Below are 22956 nucleotides of genomic sequence, written 5' to 3'. Positions count from 1 at the left end.
TAGTTCTATCAGCGTGCTTGTTAACTAATTTGAACAGATGATAAAACTGTAAGTACGGAATGTAAGCTTAGTATTTCATGTTTTGTACTTCTGCTGCAACCCAAAAGAACTAAAATCATAGCACCGAGGACCGAATTGTACTGTGGTCATTTTGAACCCTGAGCTGTGCTGTCCTGCCGCTCCGTAGTGAGACAGAGGTGCGCTGTCCCACCGGCCTGAAGAGACAAGTCTGGGCAGAAGATAAACCAGGAACCAGAAGTAGAGAAATTCTCACAACCTTATTGTACACATATTTTGGATATTCATCTTCTAGCTTTTCAAGACTGTTCATTCAAAGTAGTTCAGCTTTTTACCTCAGTGTATTAAGTTCCAGGTGCCTCATTAGACCAAACTGAAACTGTCACTGATAGTTTCTGATCCCTGTTCTCCTTCCTGGGATAGCTCAATGCCTCCTGACGGATAGTGTAAGGTTAGTGGGGTAGGCTTTGGGAGATACTAGAAACAGAAGAGAAGTCCGTGTGAGTCCAGCTCAACATCCCCCGGGTTTGTGTTCAGTTTGTCAGTACTTGAGACCAGTCCCTAGGGAAAAGTACGGGAACAGTGGGTGAACAAGAAGTTTAATCTCTAGTAAGATCTTCACGCTCTTTGGAATGATTTAATGTAGTGTGTTTCATCTTACACTTCAGATAATTTTCCCTCAGAAAGCTTTAGCAAGGCATCCACTCACAGTGGATCCACATAGCTAGTGCTTCTGCATCCTCCTCTTCACTTTGTATTCCAGGCAATGTTTAGCACCTGCTTCTCTGCCTAGCCTTATGAAAATTCAGGTACAGCATCGGTTTTATGGTTCATCTTAACCACCAGCTTGTGTATTGGTGGTGAAACATGCTGGCAGTAAGAGGCAGTGTAGTGCAGCTCGTTACAAGCTTGCGTTCTGCTGGAGGTGCCTACTACAAATGCTCAGCGTCTAACAGAATTTAACGACCGGCAAAGGTGGGAAGGCTGTTTCACTCAGAAATGAGTAGTGACATTGTTTCTTAGGTAATCCAAATCTTCCCCTTTCTGAGGTGTATTTCTATTCAAACAGTATGCTGTTATAGGATTTCTTGAACTGGGCGAACTGGGCTTCAGAAGGGTGCTCTGACCTTTGTCCCCCTCAAGTCTGAGAAAAATCGGTTGTTAGACCCTTCCTGATAATGTCTGCTCTCACTGTAGCAGGTATGGAAGACCAAAAGGGTCCATTTGGTTTGCGGTGAAATTAATCAAAGTTGAATTTCTGCATCCTTCCCGGGAAGCACATAGCTCTCTGCAGATGGGGCTGTGGGACTAATTCTGATTACAAAACCTTGCTAGCTAAAAACATCAGATAATAATTAAAAAATTAAGAAATCACAAACTGGTCAGTAGTCAAATGCAGATTTATGAGGAGAAAAAAGACTTTTGGGGAAGTAACTTTAGCTTTTCTAATCAGAACAACTTCATCTCAGGAGTTGTTTCTTGGTTTCCCTCGGAACCGTTGTGCTGCCACAACGAATGTGTCACGGTAACTCTGATGTCCTGTAAACGATACTTCTGGCAAACTGAAGTGGAGCACATGACGTTTGCTGGATGGAGAGTGTGTTTTGGCTTATTACGTTTTGCTGAACTGTTCCCGTCAGTGCCAAAATGTGGACAGGTGAAATGCAACCTACAGAAATGCTTGTTTTTAAAGTCCTGTGCAATTATAACTTCAGTATATGGAGTCTTCGCTTGTAATTTGTAAATTTTCTTGTGCATTATGTGTATTGTCAATATATTGATGTTAGAAAAAACATTAAATGGCAGTTTTGGATATTGTGAATGGAATAGTTGGTGGGAATTAAATAGCCGCAGTTTGAGCAATGGTTTTAATATTTAATTATTAAATATTATAGTATTAAATCTAGAGTTTAACTGGAAAGTAAATGAGAAGATCTGATAGTTTATAGCGAGAGTGTGATACTCATACTAGCAACCAAATGGCTTGAACGTATATTTAAAATTTTAAGCAATTGATTTGTTGTTTAACTTGACTCTCTTTGCTTGCTCCTTAAAGTAGAAAGTTTGGAGCGAGGATTTCTGCTTAAATGTGAGATATGGGTTGTGTTGCTTTTTTTTTTTTTTTTTTTTAAAGACTTTGTGAAAATGTTTGTTTGTTTGTTTGTTTGTTTGTTTGTTTGTTTGTTTTGAAGCTTAATCATGAAGTCCAACTCAGGAATCTTTGAAGGTGGTGTCTTTTTTTTTTTTTTAATTTTCTTGCATAGCTTGTGACTGAGATTTTCAACCTTTACAACCAAAATGCAACTCTTTTAAACTCTTCCGACAGTCTCTGAGAAGTGCTCTCTGCAGGATCAAAGGCAAACTTCTTCTTAAAAAAGTCAACTTTTACACATTTTTTAAAAAGGCTTTAAAAATGAATGGCTTAAATTATATACTTGGTAGTTCTCCAGAGGTATTTCACAGACTTCCTTATAGGTTGACAGCTGGTCTTCATAAACAGGAAGTTATAATGTTAAGCATTTAATAAAGCATTTTCTTCTTTGTTTTAACAGCTCAAAAGGAAGAGAAGAGAAACAAAGATAAAGCGACAGAGTTTATAGGGGCATCAAAGAAAGCTATTGCTTCAGCATCTATGGTGGAGAAACATGCATCTTCCCTCACTAAAAATTTTCCTCCAAAGAAGTCCCCTTCCATGTCTAGCACATCACTAATGAAGCAGACGCTTAAACCTGCTGGGAGTTTCAAAGGTGAAATTCCCAAGAAACCATCGCTTTCAACAGGCGGCGTTCCTTCAAAACAAGCAGCTTCTTCTCATGACTCACCAGTTTCCAAAAAACTAGCTGCATCCAGTTTGGCTGGAGGACTCAAAAGGCCTTCGCCGTCTTCCGTTTCTACTGCATCTGGAAGTAGTCAAGCAAAAACACAAGCTAGCCCTATCCAGTCGCAGCCCAACTCGCAGATTCGACAAAATATTCGTCAGTCCCTAAAAGAAATGTTATGGAAGAGGTGGGTGGGAATTCAAAGCACTTATTTTATATAGGAAACTACAACTAGAAGTAAAGGGTTAGCCTGCAGAGTTTTGTTTCTTTCTTGCTAAGTGCTACTAAGGGATTTAATTTGTGCTAGAAATTACTACAAGTATTTTTAGCATTAGAGCTTTATTAAAAATAAAAAATCTGATGCCAAATAATTGGGCATGTGAAAAAGCCTTTAAAAAAACATCACTATCCCATTTGTAGTGAGAGACAATTACAGTTGAAGAATTAAATCACAGCATAGAGATGTTTATAATGCAGGTGACCTGAAGCTGATATCTGGCAATGGTGGTGTTTGGAGATGTAGGGGTTGTACGAAGCATAGTGTAGGGAATATCACAGTGAAAGGTTGGAAGGGCTTGCTGAGGCAGAGGTTCCTTCTTCTCCCAAAGTTAGCAACTGTATTACTTTTTTTTTTTTTCTTAAAAAAAAAAAAAGCTGAAACATTGTCCCACAAATATTAAAGCTCTTGTCAGCTGTCAAGACTTAGGCCACTGTGCTCTGGTAGTGTCTCTGAAATAGAAATGCTGTTCACAGTGGAGGGTCTAAGATTAAAACTGAAGTGTTTTAGCTCCCTCAGTAGCTCATGACAAAAAACAACAACAAAAAACTAATTGCAGTGTCATGAGTAGGAGGATTTGTAAGGACTGACCTGGCTTCAGTTCGTTAAGGCTGTCTTCCGTGGTCTTCTGTAGACAGTAGCAAAAGGTTGCCATTGTTGACATTTTGAGGTCCTGAGATAGACTTTGGCTTTGAAATGTGTTTTAAGGAAGTCCTCACTGAGTGAATAAAAGCAGGGTTAACTCCTTCCTCTGAAAATTTAGTTTTTATGAATGCTGCCTGAAGAATTTGTGCCTAACGTAAATGCGCATACCCTTTCTTGTTTTTAACAGAGTCAATGAAAGTGATGATCTGGTCATGACAGAGAGTGAAGTAGGGAAAGTAGCACTCAATATTGAAAAGGAGGTGTTTAATTTGTTTCAAGTTACGGACAACCGATACAAGAGTAAATACCGTAGCATCATGTTCGATCTCGAGGACCCAAAAAATCAGGTTTGGAATTTACTTAAACAGTAAACGTACTGAAATATATTCTGTTTTTTAAATAATACATCAATATGTAGTTTCAAGAGAGAGACTTATGAATTATGCTCTACAAAATTGTTTTAAAGCCATTCAAATATTAAATAATCCAGTTGGAATGGAAGTCCAGTTGGATCGCGTGTATTTATTAAGATTGGCCTTTGTAGCGAAATATTTGTTTATTGAATGGCATTCTTAGAAAAAAAAATAAATGTTTTTCTTCTGTGACGTTCTGTGGTTTGTATGGGAGACCACTTGTGTACATGATAATTTATCTTTTAAAGGAAAAAGAAGCTGGTGCAGATGGGAATAGTGACTAGACAACGTAATTTCTTTAAAAAAAATTCTACTATAGATATGAAACAGGAGTGGCAGTTCACCTCTCGAAATTCCTGTTCAGTAGAATTGATAGTATATTTTATGGAAATGTGGAAAATTCATACTTCATGATGATTTCATCATTAGTTTCTGGTTGCTGCACCGTGCTAAGTTTTCTTAGGATTAACTGGCATTTTTAATAGGGAATTAAGAAACCTGAAAGGGTTTTGACAGTCCAGCACTGCAAATCATGTTAGTTGCTTAAGTTATTCAGCATGGCAACAAAGTGTGTTTTTTGTTTGTTTTTTTTAGGGACTTCTTCATCGTGTTCTTCGTGGAGAAATCTCACTGTCAAAACTAGTGAGAATGAAACCCGAAGAACTTTTATCTAAAGAACTGTTTGTATGGAAGGAGAAACCAGCCAAAGCGGTAAGCAATACAATTCTCCAGTGTGTCCTTAGATATGAACTAACAGTAACTTCACCAGCCCTTACCACCCATAATTAATATATTGTTTTCTTCCTAATGAAATATGAATAACGTAAGCTTTTTCTCTTCCACTAGCCAACTGATAAGAAAATACAAAATAAAATTATAAAATCAGTATGCAGACTTGTTACTAAAGTGTTTTTGTTTCTCTCAGATGTTAGAGTCAAGAAACAAATCACACGAGATCAAGAAAGCAGCTGTAAAACGGGAACAAGTGCCTGATGTAAATATGGAAGATTCTCCCCCGGTGTCTGATTCTGATGTAAGTATTAGCTATTGCTTTAGCATGGAGGTGCCAAGGGAGATAAATGCTAACTAGGGCCTCAAATTTTGTATCAGAAATGCAGGTTGTTTCAATGAACTGTAAGAATATCACCTAGTAGGTGTGCTATGAGCATTTTCCTTTTGGTTTGAAGGAATGCAACAACCTAATATCGGGCATATATCGCATGTGCTTCTAAAATATCAGATGATGCGTGTTTTTCAGACCTTTGCCTCAGTTTACAGCAAAATCTTAGCCAATTGTTTTCCCCCCCAAAAATGTGATCAGTATTACAATTCTGTATTCTCAGGAAGCAGTTAATGTGATAGTATCTACTTCAGAATTACATGAAATGAAATGAGGACAAATACTATTTGAGAACTCTGTTTGACATGATATTCTTAAACAAATGATAAAAGGGGAAGAATAGTTCAAAATTCCATCTTTTTGTAAGTGCTGCTCAGAGCAGTAGTTCTGCACAGCCCTTAATATCTTTTTAAAGAACTGGAATTAACGGTTTCAAAAGTATTTTTTTATGATTGAATTTAGCAATCAACCAGAATGTTTTCTGTGTTTGTTCATTTCCAGGAGCAGCAGAAGTCAACCCAAACTGTACAAAATGTAAATAGTGCTCCTTCTCTAGACGTTTTTAGCAGTATGTTGAAGGATACAACAAATGAACATCGAGCCCATCTTTTTGACCTGAACTGCAAAATCTGTACAGGTATCTACAGTGTTGACTTTGTCTGAAGTAAAAGAATTATTAAGAGCATTGCTTGCTTACTTGTTTTTCTCTTCAGACCTTTTCATTTTTAAACAGTAATCAAATTGGGGCTAATTCTGATTACAAGACCTTGCTAGCTAAAAACATCAGATAATAATTAAAAAATTAAGAAATCACAAACTGGTCAGTAGTCAAATGCAGATTTATGAGGAGAAAAAAGACTTTTGGGGAAGTAACTTTAGCTTTTCTAATCAGAACAACTTCATCTCAGGAGTTGTTTCTTGGTTTCCCTCGGAACCGTTGTGCTGCCACAACGAATGTGTCACGGTAACTCTGATGTCCTGTAAACGATACTTCTGGCAAACTGAAGTGGAGCACATGACGTTTGCTGGATGGAGAGTGTGTTTTGGCTTATTACGTTTTGCTGAACTGTTCCCGTCAGTGCCAAAATGTGGACAGGTGAAATGCAACCTACAGAAATGCTTGTTTTTAAAGTCCTGTGCAATTATAACTTCAGTATATGGAGTCTTCGCTTGTAATTTGTAAATTTTCTTGTGCATTATGTGTATTGTCAATATATTGATGTTAGAAAAAACATTAAATGGCAGTTTTGGATATTGTGAATGGAATAGTTGGTGGGAATTAAATAGCCGCAGTTTGAGCAATGGTTTTAATATTTAATTATTAAATATTATAGTATTAAATCTAGAGTTTAACTGGAAAGTAAATGAGAAGATCTGATAGTTTATAGCGAGAGTGTGATACTCATACTAGCAACCAAATGGCTTGAACGTATATTTAAAATTTTAAGCAATTGATTTGTTGTTTAACTTGACTCTCTTTGCTTGCTCCTTAAAGTAGAAAGTTTGGAGCGAGGATTTCTGCTTAAATGTGAGATATGGGTTGTGTTGCTTTTTTTTTTTTTTTTTTTAAAGACTTTGTGAAAATGTTTGTTTGTTTGTTTGTTTGTTTGTTTGTTTTGAAGCTTAATCATGAAGTCCAACTCAGGAATCTTTGAAGGTGGTGTCTTTTTTTTTTTTTTTAATTTTCTTGCATAGCTTGTGACTGAGATTTTCAACCTTTACAACCAAAATGCAACTCTTTTAAACTCTTCCGACAGTCTCTGAGAAGTGCTCTCTGCAGGATCAAAGGCAAACTTCTTCTTAAAAAAGTCAACTTTTACACATTTTTTAAAAAGGCTTTAAAAATGAATGGCTTAAATTATATACTTGGTAGTTCTCCAGAGGTATTTCACAGACTTCCTTATAGGTTGACAGCTGGTCTTCATAAACAGGAAGTTATAATGTTAAGCATTTAATACTGCATTTTCTTCTTTGTTTTAACAGCTCAAAAGGAAGAGAAGAGAAACAAAGATAAAGCGACAGAGTTTATAGGGGCATCAAAGAAAGCTATTGCTTCAGCATCTATGGTGGAGAAACATGCATCTTCCCTCACTAAAAATTTTCCTCCAAAGAAGTCCCCTTCCATGTCTAGCACATCACTAATGAAGCAGACGCTTAAACCTGCTGGGAGTTTCAAAGGTGAAATTCCCAAGAAACCATCGCCCTCAACAGGTGGCGTTCCTTCAAAACAAGCAGCTTCTTCTCATGACTCGCCAGTTTCCAAAAAACTAGCTGCATCCAGTTTGGCTGGAGGACTCAAAAGGCCTTCGCCGTCTTCCGTTTCTACTGCATCTGGAAGTAGTCAAGCAAAAACACAAGCTAGCCCTATCCAGTCGCAGCCCAACTCGCAGATTCGACAATATATTCGTCAGTCCCTAAAAGAAATGTTATGGAAGAGGTGGGTGGGAATTCAAAGCACTTATTTTATATAGGAAACTACAACTAGAAGTAAAGGGTTAGCCTGCAGAGTTTTGTTTCTTTCTTGCTAAGTGCTACTAAGGGATTTAATTTGTGCTAGAAATTACTACAAGTATTTTTAGCATTAGAGCTTTATTAAAAATAAAAAATCTGATGCCAAATAATTGGGCATGTGAAAAAGCCTTTAAAAAAACGTCACTATCCCATTTGTAGTGAGAGACAATTACAGTTGAAGAATTAAATCACAGCATAGAGATGTTTATAATGCAGGTGACCTGAAGCTGATATCTGGCAATGGTGGTGTTTGGAGATGTAGGGGTTGTACGAAGCATAGTGTAGGGAATATCACAGTGAAAGGTTGGAAGGGCTTGCTGAGGCAGAGGTTCCTTCTTCTCCCAAAGTTAGCAACTGTATTACTTTTTTTTTTTTTCTTAAAAAAAAAAAAAGCTGAAACATTGTCCCACAAATATTAAAGCTCTTGTCAGCTGTCAAGACTTAGGCCACTGTGCTCTGGTAGTGTCTCTGAAATAGAAATGCTGTTCACAGTGGAGGGTCTAAGATTAAAACTGAAGTGTTTTAGCTCCCTCAGTAGCTCATGACAAAAAACAACAACAAAAAACTAATTGCAGTGTCATGAGTAGGAGGATTTGTAAGGACTGACCTGGCTTCAGTTCGTTAAGGCTGTCTTCCGTGGTCTTCTGTAGACAGTAGCAAAAGGTTGCCATTGTTGACATTTTGAGGTCCTGAGATAGACTTTGGCTTTGAAATGTGTTTTAAGGAAGTCCTCACTGAGTGAATAAAAGCGGGGTTAACTCCTTCCTCTGAAAATTTAGTTTTTATGAATGCTGCCTGAAGAATTTGTGCCTAACGTAAATGCGCATACCCTTTCTTGTTTTTAACAGAGTCAATGAAAGTGATGATCTGGTCATGACAGAGAGTGAAGTAGGGAAAGTAGCACTCAATATTGAAAAGGAGGTGTTTAATTTGTTTCAAGTTACGGACAACCGATACAAGAGTAAATACCGTAGCATCATGTTCGATCTCGAGGACCCAAAAAATCAGGTTTGGAATTTACTTAAACAGTAAACGTACTGAAATATATTCTGTTTTTTAAATAATACATCAATATGTAGTTTCAAGAGAGAGACTTATGAGTTATGCTCTACAAAATTGTTTTAAAGCCATTCAAATATTAAATAATCCAGTTGGAATGGAAGTCCAGTTGGATCGCGTGTATTTATTAAGATTGGCCTTTGTAGCGAAATATTTGTTTATTGAATGGCATTCTTAGAAAAAAAAATAAATGTTTTTCTTCTGTGACGTTCTGTGGTTTGTATGGGAGACCACTTGTGTACATGATAATTTATCTTTTAAAGGAAAAAGAAGCTGGTGCAGATGGGAATAGTGACTAGACAACGTAATTTCTTTAAAAAAAATTCTACTATAGATATGAAACAGGAGTGGCAGTTCACCTCTCGAAATTCCTGTTCAGTAGAATTGATAGTATATTTTATGGAAATGTGGAAAATTCATACTTCATGATGATTTCATCATTAGTTTCTGGTTGCTGCACCGTGCTAAGTTTTCTTAGGATTAACTGGCATTTTTAATAGGGAATTAAGAAACCTGAAAGGGTTTTGACAGTCCAGCACTGCAAATCATGTTAGTTGCTTAAGTTATTCAGCATGGCAACAAAGTGTGTTTTTTGTTTGTTTTTTTTAGGGACTTCTTCATCGTGTTCTTCGTGGAGAAATCTCACTGTCAAAACTAGTGAGAATGAAACCCGAAGAACTTTTATCTAAAGAACTGTCTGTATGGAAGGAGAAACCAGCCAAAGCGGTAAGCAATACAATTCTCCAGTGTGTCCTTAGATATGAACTAACAGTAACTTCACCAGCCCTTACCACCCATAATTAATATATTGTTTTCTTCCTAATGAAATATGAATAACGTAAGCTTTTTCTCTTCCACTAGCCAACTGATAAGAAAATACAAAATAAAATTATAAAATCAGTATGCAGACTTGTTACTAAAGTGTTTTTGTTTCTCTCAGATGTTAGAGTCAAGAAACAAATCACACGAGATCAAGAAAGCAGCTGTAAAACGGGAACAAGTGCCTGATGTAAATATGGAAGATTCTCCCCCGGTGTCTGATTCTGATGTAAGTATTAGCTATTGCTTTAGCATGGAGGTGCCAAGGGAGATAAATGCTAACTAGGGCCTCAAATTTTGTATCAGAAATGCAGGTTGTTTCAATGAACTGTAAGAATATCACCTAGTAGGTGTGCTATGAGCATTTTCCTTTTGGTTTGAAGGAATGCAACAACCTAATATCGGGCATATATCGCATGTGCTTCTAAAATATCAGATGATGCGTGTTTTTCAGACCTTTGCCTCAGTTTACAGCAAAATCTTAGCCAATTGTTTTCCCCCCCAAAAATGTGATCAGTATTACAATTCTGTATTCTCAGGAAGCAGTTAATGTGATAGTATCTACTTCAGAATTACATGAAATGAAATGAGGACAAATACTATTTGAGAACTCTGTTTGACATGATATTCTTAAACAAATGATAAAAGGGGAAGAATAGTTCAAAATTCCATCTTTTTGTAAGTGCTGCTCAGAGCAGTAGTTCTGCACAGCCCTTAATATCTTTTTAAAGAACCGGAATTAACGGTTTCAAAAGTATTTTTTTATGATTGAATTTAGCAATCAACCAGAATGTTTTCTGTGTTTGTTCATTTCCAGGAGCAGCAGAAGTCAACCCAAACCGTACAAAATGTAAATAGTGCTCCTTCTCTAGACGTTTTTAGCAGTATGTTGAAGGATGCAAGAAATGAACATCGAGCCCATCTTTTTGACCTGAACTGCAAAATCTGTACAGGTATCTACAGTGTTGACTTTGTCTGAAGTAAAAGAATTATTAAGAGCATTGCTTGCTTACTTGTTTTTCTCTTCAGACCTTTTCATTGTTAAACAGTAATCAAAAACACTTTAAAATTAATTTTGTAGGTCAGATTTCAGCATCTGAAGATGAATTACCACCGAAGAAGATAAAATTAATGGCTTCTGCTAAAAAAGCAGTGTCAAAATCTAAACCAGAAGTTCAGCGAAAATATGAAAGTTCTGCACCAGCAGCAGCAGCGGAGCCTGCTAAAGAGGCCGCCTCTGAAAACACAGAGGAAACCGAAGTTGCACCTGCAGCAGAAGCAGTTTCCCAGTCAAGCTTAGAAAGAACTTACATCCCTACAACCCAAGGCCATGGCAACACAGATACTTCATCTGAAGAACCTTCGACTTTTCCTGCCTCTTGCACTGGTGCAGTTGTCACAACTGTAACAGTTTCTGGCCGAGAGCCTAGAACACCAATGAGCGGCTCCTCTGGTAGTACGACGACAGCCCTGCGTTCTGGTACTGCATCTGGTGAAGTTTTAACAGGGGAGACAAAGCAGGAAATGTCAAAACCAGTTATGACTGTCCCCAAATCAATATTAACAAAGCCATCGTCCTCACCAGATCCAAGATACTTAGCTGTTCATCAGTCACCCAATATCAGGTGTGTATATTTAATAGGAAGCTAAGCCACTGAATCTCTGGTCTCGCTATGTTCAGTGTGTTTGTCCCCCTTTGCTTCTTACCCTCCCCTGCCAATAATCAAAAGGCATGTTCAACTTTAAATGCGATTACCTGAACTTTAAATTTTTAATTTGTCATCTCCTTGTTTAACTTCTCTAGTTGGTAAAATTTTCTGAGCATCGTGATATATTGACAGTAAAAATTCTTCAATGTGTTTTAACAGATAAATAAAACTTATAAGATATTTGACTTTAAATCTGCATGTGCATTCAAATATATTAAGTGTTTGTGAGGGTTGGTTTAAAGCTGCTCCAGACTTTCATCCTATATTGGATGAAAGTGGAAAACATTAACAAAGCATTTACTAAGGCTTCTGTTACTTGCTTTTTTAAAATAAAGTAATTGATCAATAAGAGGAGGGAAGAAAAGAAGAAGAAGGAAGCATTCTTACTGTGCTCTATAACGTTTCTCTTTTGGATTTGTTTTGCAGTGTTGCTGAGCCACGCTCACCTCAAGGCAGCGACACTTCTCTCTTCCTCTCTCGCCTCAACACCATTTGGAAAGGATTTATTAATCTGCAGAGTGTGGCCAAATTTATCGCTAAAGCATATCCTGTCTCCGGGTGCTTTGATTATCTTAGTGAGGTTAGCACTGACATGTTTATGCGTTTAGAATGTATTGCAGTTCCTGTTGTTAGAAAGGCTGGGGTCACTGTGTATGTTGTTATATTGGACGTGTAACAAAAAAAAAAAATTGCATCCCTTTAGTAATCTCCTGTAGTAATAGGAACAGTAGCCTGAGGCAGGGGGGAGGAGAGAAAGCCTTTTAAAAAAATTCCTCACGTATTTGTGAAGAATTCTCATGTCTGTTAATATGTTTATATATATGTTAGTATCTAACATAGAATAATAGCTTGATTTCAAGATCAGTTTTTGACGAGAAGCATCATCAGCATGTGTTTTGAAAGAGATGCCTTGTTCTGCTCACAAACAGATGGATGGATCACTGATGTGATCTATTAGAAAAGTTTGGCCATTTATTAAAAATATCATGCTTTGATTAACTTTGATGCAACTGCTTTTATATTTTGGGAGGGTGTACATTCAACTAATGAGGTAGTATGACAGCTTGTGATGAAACAACTGAGCAGTTTCTTAACTTCTCTGAAGAAGTGTATTTGTTGTGATTGAGGGTTTCAGGCGTGTAGTTTAGGTCTTTTCTTAGGAGGGTTGGTGGCTCTCTTGTTGTTTTTGCTAGAACAGGTTTCACTGTCATCATGACAGGAAGCTAACTAGAATTCATATGGGTGCAAAAATTTCAGATAAATTGAAAGCGTAGATAAAAGCTATACTACATATAACAGGTTCCCTGTAAAAGCAAAGCTAACAAATAGAATCGGCTGATAGGCATACAAAAGTATTTGACCTTCCACTGCTATCTTCGTCAGGCAGTGCTTTTTCTGTTTTGTGTGTACTGCCAGCCTTCCAGTAATATGCCATAATGAACTCCTTGCATTTTGGAAACAGCCTGTCTGAAATTAGGAATGTATATGTGCAAGTTTAGTAAAACATAGTACTGTATTATCGCCTAAGCTACTGGGATGGGGCAATCTGTGCTGGTTCAAAACTGTAGCCTCTCTTTCCTTTTCTTATACGACCATGTAATGCTTCTTGTTTAGGATTTACCAGACACGATTCATATTGGTGGGAAGATCTCACCGAAGGCAGTCTGGGATTATGTTGGCAAACTCAAATCTTCACTTTGTAAGGTATTTACTTAAAATCCTTTGGAAAACCAGGAAGAAATACACAGCGGCTTTTGATAGAATTTCCTTGTTACTAATTTATATTGATGTCGATCACACCTGGAAAACTACTGCTACCACTTATTCCATTGAAATTTTTGATTTATTGAAGAAACAGGTTTGCCTGTTGAGCTGCCAATCGTCTTTCCCCTGTGTAGTAGTTAAACATTCATACAACCTATTGTTTTTTAATGATTGAATATAAACAATCTATTTATTCAGTTACTGAAGATAGAAATTCAATTTTAAAAGACTAGGAAATTATTAGTAAGTGTATGTAATAAATTTTACTACTAAAACCCTTATGGATTTAGTAAAAATGAAGCACGGTATGCAAATATAATCTAAGAATTTTCCATTTCTTTCCTAATTATTTGAATATTCTGAACCTAAAGAGGTGTAGCTTGATGTGAGATACGTAAATAGTTGGTCTTTCTGAAAATGACAAAATTGATTCTGGTTTAATATTACCAATTGAATGACAGTATTTTCTTAAATCTTGGTTTAAAGCTGCTCCAGACTTTCATCCTATATTGGATGAAAGTGGAAAACGATTTTATTTGCTGATGTGTTACAGGTTGAATTTTTCCACTTTGATTTTGTATTTCAGGAATTGTTTTTGATTCGTTTGATTCGTTTCCATCCTGCCACAGAAGAAGAAGAAGTTGCCTATATCTCTCTCTACTCCTATTTTAGCAGTCGTCGTTGTTTTGGTGTTGTAACTAATAACAACAGACATGTCAAGAATCTCTACCTGATCCCACTGAGTTCTAAGGACCCAATTCCTTCCAACCTCTTGCCCTTTAAGGGACCAGGTAAGCACAAAATTTAGGGGAGGTTAACTGCTAGGTAAAATTACAAAACGAGTAAATCAGAGACCAATTGGTTTTGAATGTTTAATGTAAGCATAATTAAAAAATATATAATTTTATAAAAAGATTTTAAAAGTGTGCATATAGGAAAAAATTGCAAAGTCAATCATCTCAAGGTGCCATGGTCTGAAACTCACATAGCCTTTCCAACAAGATAAATCTCTGCTGTTAGGAGGATTTGTTTACCCATAAAATGGAGTACATAGAACAGCCACTATATTGAGACAAACAAGCAAACATTATGAGAACATTCAACCGACCCTACTTTCAACAACCCATAAATCCACCAAGTTTTAGGTCCCTACAAGCCATGTGCTGTCCCCTAAATCACATAGGAGACTCTTATCCCACGGAGCAGTCAAGAAATCTCTGAAGACAAAGGTAACGTTTATGGTTTCACTACATTGTTGTTATCTCATGGTATGTATTACGCTGTGCATGCAATATGCATGTACACGGGGTCTGAAATATTCTGTGCTACCTGGATCAAGTTCCAGACAAATCACTGACTTCAGAACATTGGTTTGCCTGGGAGCAGGCAAATTCCTTTTGCGTAGGTGGCAGACAGTAGGTGGTATAGGTTGGTATATATTACGCTCTTCTATTTTTAGTTAGAGTTATCAGCAGTAATGTATGGCTTGAATTTGCTCCATCTTTGTGCACTGAACATGGAAACAGAAGAAATGAGAATGAATTCAGATGTGAAACACCTTTATATTACAAAATTTGAAGTCACCTTCATCTGAGGATGGAGGCGGTGCATATGCTTAGTTTCCAAATAAGTACCTTTTTTCATCTAGAGTAACAGGTTGAGGAGCTTAAGAGCTACACGTTACAATGAAGGCAATACTGCATTGTTGTAAGGATGGTTTGCAAAATACTAAACAGCGCAAAATAATTACACATTAAAACATGTAAGGAGCTGACCTTTCTGACAAGCTGACTGTCCTCTGCTACCCAAATACAAGTTTAGGACTAAACTCAATGAAGCATTCTCAGGGCTTATATTCATAAACAGAGGTGTGTTCTGCCTGGCCAGGTTTTCACATGTTAATGGCATACGACTTAAAAAACAATAACAAAAAAACACCACCAACAAGTAATGTAATGCTAGGAAAATACTCTTCTTTCCTGCATGAAATTGCAAAGGGCGCTTGCTTTGTGTTCTTGGACAAGATTTTTCTCATACGCTCTGAGCCTGTCTTAACCTGCTCTAGGGAAGCATTTAAATGATCTTCCCCTCCTTGCATTCTTGAGCAAACATAGGCTGTCCTTGTACATTATCTTTTATATTTCTGTTGTAGATTTCATTTCAAATGAAGCTTTTAAAGTGGAGGCCTGGCAAAAGTAGACAGACTTGTTAGTATTAGTATAGAAATGAGGAATGTCAGGCTGGTTTTTACAAAATGTAAATAGGAAAAGTTCTTTCAAAACTGGAGGTAATTGCCCAGAAGAAACATAGGTATAAACACTTGCAGGCATGTATTAATACCGCAGCGTAAAAGACTTGTAATACATACTTGTTACTGACATCTGATGGAATTTACTGTTGTTTATACCCAATAAAGATATTTTTGGGAAAGTGGTCATTGTCTCCTTAAATGTGTGTACCTTCAAATAGAGTTTAGCAAGTACTCAAAAAACATGACAGTGTAAGATACTTTGATAAATATGACTGGGGGCGGGAGGAGGGGGAGGACAATAATCCCATCACTCCAGAAGTCCTAGCTGGAAGATATTCCAGCTGTATCAACCAGCTCCATCAGGTGCATACGGATTATGAATCTGTTATGAATCCTGTTTTCTGATGGACTGGATTTGGAACACAACTGAGGACCTCTGACCTGCTGTAGTGCCTAGAAGATCTACAAAACTTTGTCATGGGTGATATAGAGGAACATGGAAGGATATTCACATTTATTCACTTCAACCACCTCAGATATTTATTACCAGATATTATCTGTTGGTGGGATGTTCAGCATTGTGTTTTTTTTTTTTTTTTCTGGTAGTTTACTGTGTGTGAATTTGTTTGTCTCGTTTCACATACACACAACACTATTTAGCACTTTCATCTGTAGATCTGAAAACACTTTGAAAAAAAATTAAAAGGTATAATCAGTCATTATTAGCACTAGGAAGACGCACTTATGGAGGGATTTATTGGCAATGTTGGCAATGTATCGGGTACCATACATATTTAATATAGAAGAATTTTAATTTAAAAAGTGTATCAGCAGAGGGCATGCCGCAGTATCTCTTCCGTTAGTTTAAGCTTGGAAGTGTTTTTAAGTATGAAGGCATGAAATCTCTTCAAGATATTTAGAGTACTCATACCAGTATGGAAAGCAGCAGTAGTAGAACAACATATTTTTGATGTCAGCCACTCCCATTCAGCAAATGTACCGTAATGTGCAGCAGTGTTACAGCGGTGGAAGTGATCTCTATCACTGAATCCAGATACACCAACTTGATAGTTTTCAATCATGCTTTCACAATTAACTGGGACAAGTATTTAAACGGCGTGTTGATAATGATTACAGCTTTGCTTGTATTGGTCTCTGCAGTTAAAAGTGTGGCATAGGTCTGTTCCCTAAGTTTTGCCATCAGTGTACAGAAATTAGGGATGTATCCTTAGTGGTACAGTTAACTTCCTAGCAGCTGCGGATGGTAGGGACAATATGTGGCCATTACGTAGATAAATACTGCAAAACTGATTTCATGAAAATAAAAAACGTATTTAACGGAAAAAAAAATATTAATCCCATAGTAATATTTAATACATCTTGTTTAAATAGATTTAATTACAGGATGTAACTTGATAACACCATCGTGGTCTTCAAATGCAGAATGCATTTAACAATATTTTATAAATAATTTAGCATCAAAAGCTACTAACATAGCTTGCAGCACTTAAAATGCTTGCTTGTGAAAGATAGTTATTGAGCAATAGTTGGAGACTGCAGCCAACATTTTCATTTAGTTATTACCTAAAATTAGGCACTTAACCTATTTATGGATATTGAAACCTATTTACGGATATGGAAATGGAATGGGACTGAGCTTTGAAGTGCTGGTCTGGCTGTATATTTCCATCCAAAAGAAGCACTTACTGTGTGATCGCTTTGGATTGAATGAATTTAGAAACTGGGTTAGGCATCTGTTGAAAACTACAGTATCAAAATGTAAAATTTTAATGGATTTCTTCTCTGACCAAACTAAACAGATTCAGTTATAACCGTTGTTAATTTAGCTTTGGAATTTATCTTGAACGTGTGTTTAAGTTTTACTCTGATTTTATTAGCGATGATCTCTGTCTCTTACAGGGATTCAGAACTGTTTTTCTATCTTTTTGCTGTTAATTTTAGATACACAGTCCAATAGATTTTTGAAACCTGCTCGTTTCAATTAGTCAGTGTTTGAGATGCATGTTGTGACTAGTTGGATAAATCACAGGTCTCTGCAGAAGGGCAGATAACCAATACGTTAACGACAGAAGAACAGTGAATGCTTACGAGGAGTTTTAGGGTGAACACAGATTTGAGAGATCCTCTGCACGGGTCGATGCTGACCAAATGTGGAGTCGTTACTCACATGCTGATAAAGAAAAAATGTAAAGCAGTCACTCAGAGTGAATCATACCTAACTATTGAGTCTCTTCAGAGTGTACACAGTCTTCCCAAGTAAGCTGTCTTTTGAGCTATGCCCTGATGTTATGTATTAATGTAACTTCATCTGGGGTAGTAAACTATAGTGATCAGAATTGCTAGGATTGCTTTTAGGCAGTGGGTTGAAAGGAGTTTTTAACTGGGTGAATCAAGGATTTGTGATCCTTTCCAAATAATCTTAGATTCACCAAAGATAATTACTTGTTTAGTTCCTGTCCTGCCTCCTTTCGTTGTACATCTTGCCGTCCCTGCCCTCTCACAAGGGCAATCTGTATAGAATTATAAGCAAACTAAATTATAAGCAAGTCTTAGTTTTGGTTAGTATAGCTAGGTCATTTTCTTGATGCATTTATAATTCGTGTGTATATATATATATATTTCTAACCATGGAAGAAAGTGAAAATTGGCAACACAAAATACTGAAATACTAGATCTGGAGGAAAAAGCTTGGCACTGAATTTTAAATGTACAAGTAGGAAATAATATGTGCTACTAAATGAAAAATAGAAGTTTATTTAAACCAGCATGGCCAACATCCTCTCAACCACAGAACTATGTAAAACTCAAACACTGAACTTTGAAGTAATCTGAAATCAGCTGTGGAGCTAGAATGCATTCAATCAAATTTCAGTGTTATTTTTTTTCCAAATACTTAAAATGAGAGCTGCTTCTGATAGGAAACTTCAAGTAGATTTTGCATTGGCCCCAATTTTTTCTGTCTTTTTGCAAAGACCTTCTAGTGAGTAACCAGATTTTGCTGGTCTCTCCATTATGTGGCTAAAACAGGCGTGCTGCACTATTACCAGTCACAGTCAGAAGAACACAGAATTTCAGAATTTAGGCAGGTTACTGCTTAATGAAATCTTTATGCTTAATGAAGCTGTGTTGAAGAAGTCATCGTCTTGATTTACCTGGTTATAATCCTCTTGCTGAGGAAACCTCACATTGAACTTAAGAAATAGGCTTACCTCATTTAATTCTTTCTTAGCGTACGTGAATATAATTTCAGCTATACAAATAAAAACAGCTGATGTAATTTTCTCATAAGATAGTAAATTTAGGAGCCCCCTTAAAACTTTGAATTCAGTTGTTTCAGCAAAGGTTCATACTTATGACTGGTAATGGCAAATAGAATTTATCTGCAACTATGGGAAGTTTGGGTTTTTGCTGGTATCAAGAAGTTTTCAGTGGCAATAATTAGTTATTTATAAGTTGTTCCTTAGTGAGCAGTTGGTTTTGTTTAGTAAGAGACTAAAGATATACATAAATTCATATATTACACCTCTTTTAAACTCTTACTTAAGGGTCATGAATATAAGGGACAGTGTAGGTTTTAGAGTCCTCATCGTATAACCACAGTAAATCTCTTTGCTGTTAGTTTCATTTCTCTATTATTGGTTCCTTGCTGGATGCAAATATTAATATGGCTCCCAAATGAGGATCTCAAGTCACTAAATCCAGAAGTTAAAATCCTCTCTTTATATGTTTTTTCTACATTTGCCACTGACTGTATGTTAAAGGATTTATTCCCTGCTCTTTATTCTGGTTGTATTTGTCTTCCACGAGTGCCTGTGGGAAATGTGAATGTACAAGGAAGGAATACAATAATGTGAAACGGACCTTCAGCTGTTTGCATTTTTCCTCTTTATGGGAAACTTTCCGGTCATTTCTGGAAGTGCTTCTCCAGGGATTCAAGCCTGAAGCTTTCACAATGGAGTAATTCTGCTCACATTTCTTACTTAGGGAAGGGTCTGTGGCATCAAACTCAATTCTACAACAGTGTTAAAAGTCACCTTGATGGAATGGTGTAAATGTCAGTCCGGTATTTTAGCACAGATTAGAACAGAAATGTAATTATTAAGTTTAACAATGCCTCGTGCTTTCTTTGTAACAGAAAGTGAAGTGTTTGTTGTTGTTGTTTGTCTGTTTGTTTGTTTTAATAGCATTAGTTTTTTTCTCTTTATTTCTAGTTCTTCAATTCCAACGTAGCCCTACAGAAAGTTAGATTGCTTGTCCAGGTTTTCTCACTTATCAGTATCTCTGTGTATATAAGGTATTTGCAAAGCATTTAGAAAGGAAATATTTGATTGGGGGAGGAAGTGGACAATAATAAGTAGAAAGTAATAATACAAAAATAGGAAAACTTTCTTTAATTTTTGAACAGCAGAGACATTTACAAGGACATCTTTCAGTAAGATTCACCTGTTACTGCAATATTAAAAAAATATCAGGGAAAGAATTAAAACATTTTTAGTTACTGTATACAAATTTATATAAATAGTAATTAAATATAGACACATAGGCTTATGGGATAATGTCACTGCATGAAATTTAGAAGAACTGTTACTGTTATGACTCATAGCTGCCATTATATAAAATGATAAGTTCCTATTGAGAACACAGATAAAAAATAGTAGTTTTTTTACATATGCAATCTTTGTGTTTCCTTTCAGGTCTCGAGTCTTCACGTCCAAATTTAATTCTTGGATTGGTTATCTGTCAGAAAGGGAAGCGTCTTGCTACTACCATGGATACAGACAAAATAGAGAAAAAGCGCAGCCGAATTCAGGTGCAAGAGGAAACAGAAACATCGCTGTACTCTAAGGGGCCAGTAGCTTCTTCACAAGAAAAGAAAACTCCGAAATACACACTGTATTCGGGAGACTCAGCTGTAAGTACAACACTACCTGGATCTCCTCCACCTCCACCCCCACTTCCCGTTCCAGAAACCTCATCAGTCACACCTTCAGTATTAAAAATACCGTCCTCGACTAAGAGTGGAACCACAAGTACTGTACCACCACCAGTTTCAGCTACCGCTTCTACAAGTGCTACTGCTATGCATTCTTCATCCTCAAAAAATACCACACCTCTTGAGTACATCCACCAGACACTTTTTGGTAAAAAGAAGACTTTTGAACCTCTTGCTAAGGAGACTGAAACTGTCCAGTCTTCAAATCAGGAAGCTAAAGCAGCTGTGGATGGAGGTGTGTCAGCTGTTCCTTTGCTAGATCCCATTGTACAACAGTTTGGACAGATGTCAAAAGACAAAGCTATAGAAGATGAGGAGGATGACAGGCCATACGATCCCAAAGAAGAATATGATCCAGAGAAAGCTTTTGAAATGCAGACCGGTGAAAGCAAAAAACTGTATAGTGTGGAGAAGCCCAGTAACACAGCAGAACTAAAGGATGAGGCCTATGATCTGGAAGACAAAACTATCTTGGAGGAAGCAAAAGTTACGGTTGATGATTTACCTAACAAAATGTATACAGACACTAAAAACACTTCCGTGGAAACACCTGCCTCGTATGTGCCAGATTTATCTGCGTCTTCATCCTTGGTGGAACTGCAAAAAATGTTAGAAGAATTAAACAAACAACTAGAAGAGCAGAAACGACAAACTGAGGAGCAAGAAGAAGCCCTCAGACAACAACGAGCAGCTGTTGGTGTTTCAGTGGCTCACTTCTCGGTGTCTGATGCTTTAATGTCACCTCCACCAAAATCTTCCCTAATAGAGACTGAATTGTTCCATCAGGACCAACAGGCTGCGCAAAAAGTAGATTTACCTTCATCTTCCAATCAGCAAGCACAAGTTTTAAACCAGAGCTGTGACCCTCAAGCGAGTTTTCCAAACACTTTGCAGACTTCACTTGGTAAGGAAGATAAAACTTTAATTCCTGCTACTCAGCTTAGTTACGGTGGTGATAACTGGGTTTCCAGTGAAAAGCCTCCTGCAGTGCTCCAAAAAGAGGCACCTAATAGCAAATTTGAAAATACTGTTCAAGTTACTTTGGAAAATGTGAATCAAGCAGTTTCTGCAGAACCTTCTACATCCAGGCCTTTACGTAAAGTGCTGCTTCCGACACCTCCAAGTACGTCTTTTCAGCCTAATTTCTCCACATCTAATGACAGTCAGTCTTTGCAAGATATGCACAAAGTATCCTGGTCAAACGAGGCAAATCCAATGTTTACTTCTCAGGAAAAGGGACCTGGTCACTTTGAACCAGACAGGGGTCTTTCTGCGGTGCAATACGAAGAACAAAGAAACCCTCAGCCTCATCAATTTGTAGAACAAACTGAATCTCCACCAGTTCAGGGTGAGGGTGGACCTCTCCCACAGCACTTTGAGGAGAACCGAGCTGGAGGTCCGTTTTCTTTGTCTGGGCAGAAAGGAGGACCTCCAGCACCACTGATGCTCAATGCACACGCAGGACCTCATGGACCTAATTTTAGAGGCCCAGCGCCACAGTTCTCAGAAGAGCATGTTTCTCCAAATAACGATGGACAAAGAGGATCTGCCCCTGGAAGATTTGGAAGTCAAAAGGGCCCCATTCCTTCCTTATTTTCTACGCAGCATGGACCACAGTCGCCACAAAATATGAAGCCAACCCCAAGACCACTCCTGGACCTTCCCAGTCATCCACCAGGCCACAGAAAGGAGATGTGGGAGGAAGCTGGGCCGTCTGCACCTCTTTCTGGTATTCCTGGGCAAGGGCCCGAGTCAGAAGGACAGTGGTCAGGATCTGACTTCCGAGAAGGCAAAAATCTTGAATTTAGAGGCCAGACATTTGAAGGGAGACAGAGAGAGAGATACGAAGGAGGAAGTAAAGACAAGGTTTTAGATCAGCCAGAGCCTCAGCAAGCAGAGAATCGACAAAGCAGACCCTTTGAGGAAAGACGAAGGCATCGAGAACATGGCAGACCTTGGGAAACAGACCGTGGCAGAAACTGCAACAGAGACAGGGACTGGGAGAGACACAGAGACAAAGAATGGGATAAAAACAGAGACAGAAACCAACGTGACAGAGAACGATCAAGAAGCAGAGACAGAGATCGTGACAGAGACCGAGACCGGGATCGAAGCAGGGAAAAAGAGCGCGATCGAGACAGAGATCGAGATCGTGAAAGAGGAAAAGATCGGAAAGATCGCAGTAAAAGTAGGGAGATCGGTAAAGAGGTGAAGCCAGAAACACCTAAGGAAGGTCAGAAACCAACAGAGGCAGAAGCTTCATCTTCCACTAATCAGTCATAGAACTATAACTGCTGTTATATTTCCCATAGATAATAGACACCACTGCAAGGACTGAGTCAATGTCTTCTGTATATACTGTATATTCTCACCTTTGCAAAAATGCTGTTGTAAATCTAGCCTTACAAAATGTACTGACAAATTAGCAATTTTTGAACAACTGTGAACGACAATATTCAAATAGGTAAAAGGCAAGAACATACTGGACTTTCACTTGCTGCATATTTGACAAGGAGTCAAATATTGCTGTCTTGTTT

At 37.6% G+C, this 22956-nt stretch overlaps 1 protein-coding gene and 1 long non-coding RNA gene across 2 annotated transcripts in view; both read left to right on the top strand.

The window, feature by feature from the left end:
- The window catches only part of LOC137858008 (uncharacterized), a 445999-nt gene that overhangs the window by 185544 nt on the left and 237499 nt on the right, over window positions 1-22956 (top strand). The gene's annotated exons all lie outside the window — the stretch shown is intronic.
- On the top strand, window positions 1197-22702 carry LOC137857071 (death-inducer obliterator 1-like). The gene is made up of 16 exons (XM_068683129.1): window positions 1197-1218; window positions 2571-3024; window positions 3947-4106; window positions 4767-4883; window positions 5098-5205; window positions 5794-5929; window positions 7276-7729; window positions 8652-8811; window positions 9472-9588; window positions 9803-9910; window positions 10499-10634; window positions 10763-11306; window positions 11817-11970; window positions 13005-13094; window positions 13741-13945; window positions 20121-22702. The coding sequence occupies exons 1-16, from the start codon at window positions 1197-1199 to the stop codon at window positions 22700-22702; spliced, it is 5547 nt and encodes a 1848-aa protein (XP_068539230.1).

This window comes from Anas acuta, chromosome 5, assembly GCF_963932015.1.
Source record: "Anas acuta chromosome 5, bAnaAcu1.1, whole genome shotgun sequence".
NCBI lineage: Eukaryota > Metazoa > Chordata > Aves > Anseriformes > Anatidae > Anas > Anas acuta.
Note: the sequence above shows the minus strand (reverse complement) of the source record. Positions and strands in the feature narration are given on the sequence as shown.